At 49.5% G+C, this 12262-nt stretch overlaps 1 protein-coding gene across 1 annotated transcript in view; it reads left to right on the top strand.

Moving 5' to 3' along the window:
* The window catches only part of FBXO28 (F-box protein 28), a 39261-nt gene extending 27317 nt beyond the window's left edge, over positions 1-11944 (top strand). Inside the window, exons 4-5 of the mRNA XM_088461858.1 lie at positions 8303-8498; positions 10449-11944. Of these exons, the coding sequence (XP_088317984.1) occupies positions 8303-8498; positions 10449-10840 (588 nt within the window). The 3' untranslated portion in view covers positions 10841-11944. The remainder of the gene's footprint in view (positions 1-8302; positions 8499-10448) is intronic.
* Positions 11945-12262: the final 318 nt, after the last annotated feature.

Raw genomic sequence — 12262 nt, 5'->3', positions numbered from 1 at the left:
GGCAGAATATTCCTGCATTTTATTTAGCTGGCTAAATGTAAACTGAAAATGAATGAGATTACAAGAGGAGCCTAATATGGGATAAATAGGATACATGTTATATACAATATACAGAGTATGGTGGTCATTTAAATACAAGCGGTCAGCAGATCAGATCAGCTTCTGGTGTTTTCCTACATGGTGGCGCCCTCTAGTGGGAGTGTGGTGATACTAATCCCAATTGGGCTCCCAGTTGTGACCTCTACCTTGACAGCGCTTTTGCGGTGTGGCTTATTTGCATTTATTTGAAGGTTACTACACGGTTCGTGCGCAAGCGATGGGTTCTCTGAGACACGAGGCGATAGGAGGAGTCTGCCAGTAACAGGTGCTCGCCGCTTGCCTTGTTAATAGTGCGCCTCTTCTGCACATCGCTATGCAATAAATTCTTATTTCTATACGCAACTGATCCTCACTGCACGATACATAGTGCTGTAATAATGAGACCCTAACCGGCCGCAGGTTCCTCCTCCAATCACATGAGCCATGGAGGTAATTATTGGGGCTTGGTTAGGCAGGTAATACAGGGGCCAGTGCGTCTACGTTCTGTGCTTTCCATGAGAATTATTTATTTGTTATCCTTTTTTATTTTCTCCAAATCTGCCGTTCTGCTAATGCCATACTGCTATTATAGTTATTACTGCTATTATTATAGTTATTACTGCTATTATTATAGTTATTACTGCTATTATTATAGTTATTACTGCTATTATAGTTATTACTGCTATTATTATAGTTATTACTATTATTATTTCTAGTTATTACTGCTATTATTATAGTTATTACTGCTATTATTATAGTTATTACTGCTATTATTATAGTTATTACTGCTATTATTATAGTTATTACTGCTAATACTGTTCTGCTATTATTATAGTTATTACTGCTATTATTATAGTTATTACTGCTATTATTATAGTTATTACTGCTAATACTGTTCTGCTATTATTATAGTTATTACTGCTATTATTATAGTTATTACTGCTATTATTATAGTTATTACTGCTAATGCCATACTGCTATTATTATAGTTATTACTGCTATTATTATAGTTATTACTGCTATTATTATAGTTATTACTGCTAATGCCATACTGCTATTATTATAGTTATTACTGCTATTATTATAGTTATTACTGCTAATGCCATACTGCTATTATTATAGTTATTACTGCTATTATTATAGTTATTACTGCTATTATTATAGTTATTACTGCTATTATTATAGTTATTACTGCTATTATAGTTATTACTGCTATTATTATAGTTATTACTATTATTATTTCTAGTTATTACTGCTATTATTATAGTTATTACTGCTATTATTATAGTTATTACTGCTATTATTATAGTTATTACTGCTATTATTATAGTTATTACTGCTATTATTATAGTTATTACTGCTATTATTATAGTTATTACTGCTATTATTATAGTTATTACTGCTAATACTGTTCTGCTATTATTATAGTTATTACTGCTATTATTATAGTTATTACTGCTATTATTATAGTTATTACTGCTAATACTGTTCTGCTATTATTATAGTTATTACTGCTATTATTATAGTTATTACTGCTATTATTATAGTTATTACTGCTAATGCCATACTGCTATTATTATAGTTATTACTGCTATTATTATAGTTATTACTGCTATTATTATAGTTATTACTGCTAATGCCATACTGCTATTATTATAGTTATTACTGCTATTATTATAGTTATTACTGCTAATGCCATACTGCTATTATTATAGTTATTACTGCTATTATTATAGTTATTACTGCTAATGCCGTTCTGCTTAGAAATAATTTTCTGTTGTATTTACTATTTGAAACCCCTTTTCTACTTCAGGGTCCATAGGGTATCCACAGGATACCTTGGGGCATAGGTATGACGTCAGTCATCGGGCACCATAGAGTTAAGCTTTTCAGCCTCCCAGGATGCACTAGGGTCCCCCTCCTATACCCCGCCCCCGAGCCAAGGCACCTCAGTTTAGTTTGGTGCCCGGCCGGAGTCGGGTGCACCTGTTGGAGTGGGGGCTAGAAGAGCCCCTGAAGCTTTTTCTTCATGCAGCTGTGGCTGCACATCTGGATGTACAGCATGGACAGTCAGTCCTGACGTCCATGCTGTCTTCCCTACACCCCCGCCAGTACCAGAATGCCGGCACCGATCCGGGGATGCTGGTGAGCATCTGGGGTCACAGCTAGCGGTGACCCCAGATGTTCCGGACCATGGCCGGATTCAAGGGGGATAGCAAGGTAAGCAGCGGGGTCCCGCGGTGGGTCCCCGCTGTCACATGGTCCGGAGTCCCCAGGCAGGGGGCTCCCTGGGGACTGGCTGCAGCGTGGAGCCAGGTACTGAACCTGCGCTTCCACTACCCCCTGGGACAGCGGACCGCAGCAGAGCGGTAGCGCTGCGGCGTCCCGGGGGTTAAATGCATGCCAGGGGAGCGCGCCTTCCCTGTCTCACAGCCGGCGTCTCCCCCGCTGCACACAGCCCTCTCTGCACACTGCCGACTGGTCCTGTGTCAGCGCTCCTCCCCCAGGCCAGCCTCCTCTCTGCTCCTCGGCGGCCATCTTTCCAACGCATGGTGAACGCTGCTGGAAGCGCTGGACGGAAGCATCGTGGTCTGGGTCCCCCCGCATACCTCTCCTCCGATTTGGGTCACGTCTGTGTATGCTGCGCTGTGTCCTACCAGGCCCTGTGTCTGTGTAGTTGAGTGATCAGCGCTGTTAGTGCAGGAATTGTTATTTCTTTGCATTGTATGTGACTGTGCTAGCGCTGCTGCCTGTAACTTTTCTCTAAACTGTCAGCTTTATTACTGTCCCTGTCCTTTCTGCTAAGCCCTTGCGGTGCTGCAGGGTGGTCTCTCGCCTATTTAATATATAATTGGTGAGAGGGGTCACATACGTGGTGCCATCATGTCTGAAAGTGATTTTCCTCTCCGACTACAGTGTGCTACGTGTAAAGTACCGTTAGCGGAGGGGGAGGGTAGCGCGGAGGGCCTCTGCCGGCAGTGTTTGTCTATGGCGCGGCCTATTACGGTTACAGCACCGGTACAGGAGCCGCCCTGGGCTTGTTTCGCTCAGGCGTTTACAGCCTTAGTGGGCCAGTTAGTTCCGCAGCCCGCGTTGACGCAGATGGGTTTGTCCCAGCAGTCAGTGGTGTCGTCACCCATGCAGGGTTTCCCACGACAATTGGTGGTACCCCACAGTCTCCCTATTTCCCCGCTCCCGGTTTCTCAGGAGCCGGCGTGGGTTAACTCCCTGACGAGTTCGGTACAGCACTTGTCGGATGTGTTGCAAGGGGAGTCTGTGATGCGGCCGCATAAACGGCCGGTGGCGTCTCTGTCGGCTCCTTATGAGGATGACGAGGGGACGTCTGATGATGGGGAGATTTTGGATCCTTACGATCAGGAACCTCTCCATACTAAGGACACTGACGCTAAGTCCAAGGTATATATTCCTGGACTTATTCGGGCAGTCCGCACAGCCTTGGTGATCGAGGACGAAGTTCCCCCAGCGGCTAAATCAAAGTATGCCTTTATTAAAGATGTGAAGGGCGATGCCACAGTCTTTCCTCTTTCGGGTCAGTTAGTGGACCATTTAGAGGAGGCGTGGAAACAGCCTGGCAAAAGATACCAGCCGCAGAGACGCCTGGCAGTGGCTTATCCGTTCGCGGATAATTATTTTGCTAAGTGGGAATCCCCTCCACAGGTGGATTCTCATGTGACACGTCTTGTCCGTAGTGCCACATTGCCGATGCCATCCATGTCCTCCCTTAAGGATGCTACGGACCGCAAGGTGGAGATCTGCCTGAAGTCCGCTTATTCCCTTGCGGGGGGGGGCAACACGGCCGGCTATGGCCATTTGCTGGGTTGCCAGAGCGATGGAGCGCTGGGCGGATTCATTAGAGGCGTCTTTTGATTCCGACTGTCCGGCCGAACAGGCAGAGTTGATTGGTAATCTTACCTGCATGTCCCTATTCTTTTGCGCCATCAACAGTTCCTCAGGTTTGCGATCCGCAGCGACCACTTCCAGTTTCGGGCGTTACCTTTTGGCCTGGCGACAGCACCACGTGTTTTCACCAAGGTGATGGCGGTCATGGCGGCTTCTCTGCGGCTGCAGGGAGTCCCGCTGTTGCCGTACTTGGACGACCTGTTATTGGTGGCGGGATCTCCAGAGCTCCTGTTACGCCACTTGGACCTGACCATTGCCCTGCTGCAACGGCACGGCTGGCTAATCAACTGGCAGAAGTCCACCCTGATCCCGTCTCGGCGGATTCTGCACCTCGGAGCCTTATTGCACTCGGAACAGCAAAGGATCTTCGTGACGGGGGAAAAGATCTCTGCTTTACAGTCGAGGGGGTGCAGTTGTCTGCACAGCCGTCGGGTGTCTCTACACTCGGCGATGAGGTTACTGGGCTCCATGGTGTCTGTGTTCGACATGGTGGAATATGCCCAGTTTCACTCCAGACCTCTGCAGCACCTGATTCTGTCAAAGTGGAACGGGCTGCCTCAGTCTCTGAAGTCCCAGACGATTGTGCTCACCCCGGAGGTTCGCCTGTCCCTTGCCTGGTGGTTACAGACGACCCATCTCAGCAAGGGACGTCCGTTCTGGGTTCCAAATTGGGTCCTGTTGACAATGGACGCCAGTCTTCGGGGCTGGGGAGCAGTTTCGGATCCACACTTGTTCCAGGGCAGGTGGACGCCGACAGAAGCGGAGCTTCCAATCAATATCTTAGAACTCCGTGCGGTCTTCAATGCTCTCCAGCAGGCACATCGGGTTCTCCAGGGTCGTCCGGTACAGGTCCAGTCGGACAACGCTACCACCGTGGCCTACATAAACAGGCAAGGAGGAACCCGAAGTCGGGCGGCTCTCGTAGAGGTCTCTCGGATCCTGGTATGGGCGGAGCGCAATCTTCCGGCCATATCAGCGGTCTTCATCCCGGGAGTGCTCAATTGGGAGGCAGACTTTCTAAGTCGCCAGGACGTTCATCCGGGGGAATGGTCCCTGCACCCGGACGTTTTTCAACTGCTGGTGGACAGATGGGGTCTTCCAGAGATCGACCTCATGGCGTCCCGGCACAACAACAAGTTGCCGGTGTACGGGTCTCGCACAAGAGACGAAGGGGCGTCTCTGGTGGATGTTCTGTCCGTCCGGTGGACGTTCCGGTTCGCATACCTGTTCCCTCCGGTCTCCCTTCTTCCACGGGTAATCCGGAAATTCAAACAGGAAGGAGGAACGCTCCTCCTGTTGATAGCTCCCGCGTGGCCCAGACAGCACTGGTTCTCAGACCTTCAGGGTCTGTCCGTGGACAGTCCTCTGCGTTTGCCGCTACGACCAGACCTTCTGTCGCAGGGTCCTTGTCTTCACCCGGACCTGACTCGGCTGTCTTTGACGGCGTGGCTGTTGAGACAGCCATGCTGAGGTCCAGGGGGTTTTCCAGCTCTGTGGTGCGTACCATGTTACGAGCTCGGAAGCCGTCTTCCGCGAGGATATACCATCGCGTGTGGCATACGTTCTTCCAGTGGTGTCGACCGAGAGGTTATGCACCGTGGGAATTTCGTCTGTCTCGGATACTCGCCTTCCTACAAGCGGGACTAGATCATGGGCTTCGCCTTGCTTCTTTGAAGGTACAGGTTTCGGCCCTGTCTGTCTGGTTTCACCGTAGGATTGCTACAATCCCGGATGTGCGAACCTTTATGCAAGGTGTTCTCCGCATTCAGCCGCCCTTTGTTCCACCTGTGGCGCCTTGGGATTTGGCTGTGGTCCTGAGGGCTCTCCAGGGACCGCCGTTTGAACCACTGGGCTCAGTGGATCTTAAATGGCTAACAGCTAAGACTGTTTTCCTTCTGGCTATTGCTTCGGCCAGACGTGTTTCTGATTTAGGGGCTCTTTCTTGTAAACCCCCTTTCTTGGTTTTTCATAGGAACAGGGCAGTGCTCCGCACTCGGCCCGATTTTCTTCCCAAAGTTGTTTCCCAGTTTCATGTTAACGAGGAAATCGTTGTTCCGGCCTTTAACTCACCTGGTCTGTCAGTGGGTGAGGCCTCTTTGGATGTCGTGCGGGCCTTAAGGACTTATGTTGACCGCACTTCTTCGTTTAGGAAGTCGGACGCCTTGTTTGTCCTCTATGGCTTCCGTAAAAAGGGTTGGCCTGCTTCAAAGCAAACTTTGGCAGCCTGGATCCATATGGCTATTTCTGAAGCTTATCTTCATGAAGGCCTGCCGGTTCCTCCTTCTGTGAAGGCTCATTCCACTAGGTCTGTGGGTCCTTCGTGGGCAGCTCGACGTGGTGCCTCTGCAGTCCAGATCTGCAAGGCTGCTACGTGGTCCTCTGTCCATACCTTCGTGAGGTATTACAGGTTTGACACCTTCGCCTCTCAGGATGCTTCCTTCGGGCGGCGGATTCTCCTTTCTGCACAGGAGCGTCCCCACCCTTAAAGGATACTGCTTTGGAACATCCCCAAGGTATCCTGTGGATACCCTATGGACCCTGAAGTAGAAAATATGAGATATGGTAAGAACTTACCCTTGTTATCTCTATTTCTACGAAGTCCATAGGGTTCCACAGGACTCCCGCCCTGTCGCACCTGTACTGCAGATGGGCTTTGATCTGGTCACCGGTTTCTCCATCTCCTTCTGGTGAGAATGTGATTCTTGTGTGTGTCCAGATCTTTTTTCTCTCTCTTCCTTCTCCTCCTCCGGCCTATGGCTTGGTAACTAACTGAGGTGCCTTGGCTCGGGGGCGGGGTATAGGAGGGGGACCCTAGTGCATCCTGGGAGGCTGAAAAGCTTAACTCTATGGTGCCCGATGACTGACGTCACACCTTTACCCCAAGGTATCCTGTGGAACCCTATGGACTTCGTAGAAATAGAGATAACAAGGGTAAGTTCTTACCATATCTCATATTTTCTCGCAGAATTGGCCGCTTCTCATACAGTCTATTGTATACATACAAGCCTGGTGTATACATACAAGCCTGGTGTATACATACAAGCCTGGTGTATACATACAAGCCTGGTGTATAGATGCCTTTTATGTTTTCATGACCTAGAAATTGTTCCTCTTTAGTACGGAGGAGAAAATAGACATTTTTGCATGAATTTGTCCTTTGCGGACTCATCTTTACATCTCATTAACCCATTAGAACAGCCAATCACTGTATTCTCCCCAATGCTTGGAGAGTGACCAGGAGGTTGCGCCCGTGCGGTTTTTGGCAGCATTCGCGGTAACTGGTTCTGCAGCTGGTAGAAGCCTAATGCTGAAACTGGTGTAATGGGAGCACTCACATGATAGTCACTTTCCTCCAGTGTCCACTAGGTGTCAGTGTTGGATGCATTATTGTCCCCACTTTATATGGGACTATAGGATTCTGGTGAAGGCGCCTTTTTGTTTTTGAGTTATTTTTGCAAATCTGAAAAAAAAAAATTTATATTTATTTATTTTTTAAATAATAAAAAATAGCATACGATTGTTTTATATACGCTAGTAGGCAATTTATTTAAGTACTGCCCTGTATTGATCATCCAAAATGTGGATTACCATGCCCTTTGACCTGGTCTGCTCTTAAATTACATTGATCAATGTTCCATGTGGAGAATAAACCAAGAGCTCATTGCAGTGTCTAAACGCTGATGGATGACTTCTGCCACCTATCAGGTTGGAATATGCAGTCACGTGGCCGCCCTTTGCCCCTACACCTTGTCACGTGGCCGCTCTTTGCCCCTACACCTTGTCACGTGGCCGCCCTTTGCCCCTACACCTTGTCACGTGGCCGCCCTTTGCCCCTACACCTTGTCACGTGGCCGCCCTTTGCCCCTACACCTTGCCACGTGGCCGGACACCCCCCAATACCTTGTCACGTGACTGGCCTTTGCCCCTATACCTTGTCACGTGGCCGGCCGCCTTTGCCCCTATACCTTGTCACGTGGCCGGCTGCCTTTGCCCCTATACCTTGTCACGTGGCCGGCCTCCTCCCCCCCCCTATACCTTGTCACGTGGCCGGCCTTCGCCATACCCCTCTAAACTGGTTCTGCATGGAAATCTGCTCTTCAGCCCTGTATTATAGCTCAGTCTTGGCCTTGTAGACCTTTGTGAAGCCCTGTTAGAACAACCAGCGGGATTATATGAGAAGACCAGTTATAATTGTATAATCTGCTTGTAATTGCCAGCGCGACTTAACCAGTACCGGAAACCATGACGTCTCCGTCCCGTGGGTCCCTAATAATGATTTTATTCTTTAATTTCATGGCGGCAGGTTATTGATGAGATCTACAGCGTACTGAGATACGTCAACTCTACCAGGTCCCCTCAGAGGGCCCACGAAGTGCTGCAGGAATTACGGGACATCTCCTCTATGGCCATGGAATATTTCGATGAGAAGATTGTTCCCATACTTAAAAAAAAGTTGCCGGGCTCTGAAGTGTCCGGGCGACTCATGGGCTCTCCACCAGGTATGTGTGCGCTTCGGCTGAGAGTAACACCCCCCCCCCACCCCCCCTATTGCATACATGGTCCAGCCCCTACCTAGGCCCAACTGCACATGAAGCCGAGAGCCGGCTAGCACTGACAGCCTTACACTCCAGCCACAGCTCCTCCGTAGAGCGCTATTGCGCACGTATGGGCTGACTGAGGGCCTGATTCAGAGATGGACGCGGTGTCGGATTCAGTGGAGCCGGGTTTTTTAGTTAGTTTTTTTTTTTGCTATTGCACCAAAGCCGCACAGCACACGCGCAGCAATGGATTAGTAACGGCGGATGCATTTGCATAGTGAGTGACAGGTAGTCAGCCTTTGGGGGAGGTAATGGGTGGGGTGGTTAGAAAAACGCAGGCGTGTCGGGACAGTTTTCTGGGCGTGCCTTAGTGACCCTCTGCGAATTCGTACGCAGCTGGAGAGGCCCCAGCGTCTGAGACTGCGTAGACTCAGAGGTTTGACCTGCGATCAATGTTTCCGCTATTGTACGTAAGCGTCGGATGTCAGACGCCAGAGAGCAGTTAAGTCATTAGCATATTTACGCAAGTCCGTTGCATATGGAATAGCAGCAGTGACGGGCATTGTGTGCCTCTCTGAACCAGGCTCTGCGTCCTCCAGTGCTGTATCCTACGTGGTGCATAGCGGCTCCTCCGGCGCTGTATCCTGCATGGCGCATAGCGGCTCCTCCGGCGCTGTATCCTGCATGGCGCATAGCGGCTCCTCCGGCGCTGTATCCTGCATGGCGCATAGCGGCTCCTCCGGCGCTGTATCCTGCATGGCGCATAGCGGCTCCTCCGGCGCTGTATCCTGCATGGCGCATAGCGGCACCTCCGGCGCTGTATCCTCCATGGCGCATAGCGGCTCCTCCGGCGCTGTATCCTGCATGGCGCATAGCGGCTCCTCCGGCGCTGTATCCTGCATGGCGCATAGCGGCTCTGGTGGAGGAGGGGTTCCTTCCCTGTTTGGTGTTGCAAAAAACTTAATAAACATTGAAGAAGTTGTCAAACGCTTCTTAATGAAATGCAATATAAAGTGCCTGGTAATTCCCGCTCCGGCTGGTCGCTCCCCTGTGTAGCTCATGATTTTCTAGTTAAATCCATCACTCATTAGTGGCTGCTTCAGAGTTGCACATAAAGTGGCTGCAGCTTGTGCTAATGCAGGGATCCGTTCAGCTACTGGCGGGGTTCCTATGTCTGCATAAGGAAAGCCATGGCGCCCATTGGTTTTACACCGGTAGCTTCAACCATCGGCAGTATCCGGCCCCATGCTCTGTGCAAGAGACCTGTCAGAAACGGGCGTCCCTTCCCTGTACGCAGGACTTAAGTCGCGCAGAGCTTTAGATCTACTCTCCGGATGCCCCCACTTGTCTGGGTGACTACATGCCATTGCATTGGCACTGCCCAGTTCTCGCCCCAGTGTACTGCCCCGCTCTGAATAAGACTGACATACACAAAGATGCGTAAATCTGTATAAGCGAATGCTCTGTAGGACAAGAACAAAGGTTTGACCTGTTTGCCATCTAGTGATAATTTTTGTAGGGTAAAGCGGCTGCGACTGCGGTGCCGGAGGGTAAAGCGGCTGCGACTGCGGTGCCGGAGGGTAAAGCGGCTGCGACTGCGGTGCCGGAGGGTAAAGCGGCTGCGACTGCGGTGCCGGAGGGTAAAGCGGCTGCGACTGCGGTGCCGGAGGGTAAAGCGGCTGCGACTGCGGTGCCGGAGGGTAAAGCGGCTGCAGCTGCGGTGCCGGAGGGTAAAGCAGTGCCACATTCCTGAATGTTTACTTTAGTGCAACATAGGACTGGTGCATCTATGAGTCTCCTCTGCATTAGCCTGGTGTATTAGATCTAGGACCATCCACTAGTTCTGTAGTGCCGGTAGACCGTAGGACTGTGCAGTGAGAGATACTAATTGTGTTTTATTCCCTGTTACAGTTCCGGGTCCCTCCACGACTCTGAGCACAATGCAGCTGTTCTCCAAACAGAACCCTTCCAGGCAGGAAGTGACGAAACTGGTGCAGCAAGTGAAAGCCAATGGGGCCGGCCTGACCGTCCTTAGGCGGGAGGTGACGGAACTACGCACCAAGGTACAGGAGCAGCAGAAGCAGCTCCAGGACCAGGACCAGAAACTTCTAGAACAGACCCAAATCATAGGCGAGCAGAACGTGCGACTCACGGAGTTGGAGCACAAACTGCGTGACGTGGTGGAGAGCGCCGTAGGCACCTCCGGGACGGGCCCGAGAGACGACTCCCCGCGAAAGAGGAAGAAAGTCGCGGAGGTTGTGGACTGCCCTAGGAAATCAAAGCGCCTCCGAACCAGAAAGTAATTTAAACTGTGTTTAGCTAGCGGCATGGTTCCTGGACTGGGCACTGGTGGGCGACCAATGTGCCACCGAGCTGCGGCTTTGGTGTAGGTTACACTTTCCCTTCCATGCAGTTGATACAAAGATGAGCACCTTCTGCGGGTTACTCTGTAGTCCTGTTTTTGTTTTTTCATTTGCAGCCATTGGTTGGTAGGTTACAGCAGAAACGTATTCTTCTTTATGAATTTCCGAGTACCTGCACATCGCAGCGTAAGGGGGGGGGTTCCAGGACGCGTTTATTCACGACACTAGGCTAGACTCTTCACGTACGGTGGGTATTTTCTCCTGTCGAGAATCCTTAACATATTTATTTAATGGACAAGGGTCCTCATCGCTTTATTAAGATAAGAAATGAAAACGCACGTTTAAAGTGTACTAGGTGCAGCGGAGGCGGCCATTTTGCGGGCTAAACCAATTTTCCCGGGAAATCGGCCTGCTCGTTCTGAACTAGTAACCTGGCACGTGCATTAAGTCTTTGTCATGTCGCTGCTTCCTAGTGGATGGTTAAGTGTATGTTGGTGCAGCCCACAAATGATGTTACTCCCCTGTGTGCGGGCGGGTGCTACACTCTTAAGACCTCCCTCATAGACGCACACAGACCTCGCCACCGTTCTGTCAAAATGACTCAAACGTCACTAGTTGCGAATCTGTCATGAGCCGTGCAAAGGAGCTGGGTCTGGAACGGGGATAATGATTTATACTGCGTGGCGTTGCCTAGGACCCCTTCATTCGCCTTCTTTTTTTTTTTTTTTTTTTTCTAAGTGTTATTTATGTTCCGTTTGTTATTGGTAACCTAACTCCTCAGTGCCTATTTTCCTGTTAACAGATTTGTAACATCCAGACGTTGGACTGTTAGACGTTTCGATCTTTGCACCAGTTTCACATTGAGCGAAACGCGTCAGTTTGTATAGGTGACACTGTTCCTTTTCATTTGAGTTCAATGCTGGGTACTGGTTTATGATCCACTAATATCTGAAAAAGCCAGTCTTTGTAATACATCACTTAGACTTGAATTGTGTATACACCGTATATATATATATATCCATATAAATATATATGATACCTTTTTTTCCCTTGTGATTTAAGCATCATTTTGCGCCGTCTGACTGCCGTTCATATCTTTTGCCGTTTTCTCGGCCCAGGGTCTCCCGATTTAACAATCCCCGCTCAGGGAAAGTTATTTTACAAGTACGCTGGAGCCTGACTCCCTTGAAGATGTTTTTTACAGCAGCTAGCTCGTGCCAAAGGCAGGGCATGCTGGGATTTGTAGTTCCACAGTCTCTGGAAAGTCTGAGCCGAGGTTGAAAAAAAGAAAAAGCTGCAGTATTACATTCCTTTATATAGATGCAAAGTACGTGGAAGGCAAGGTGATCATCTTGTTGCCCT

Source organism: Taudactylus pleione, unplaced genomic scaffold (assembly GCF_031769625.1).
Source record: "Taudactylus pleione unplaced genomic scaffold, aTauple2 ptg001117l, whole genome shotgun sequence".
NCBI lineage: Eukaryota > Metazoa > Chordata > Amphibia > Anura > Myobatrachidae > Taudactylus > Taudactylus pleione.
This window is presented reverse-complemented; position numbering and strand designations above follow the sequence as displayed.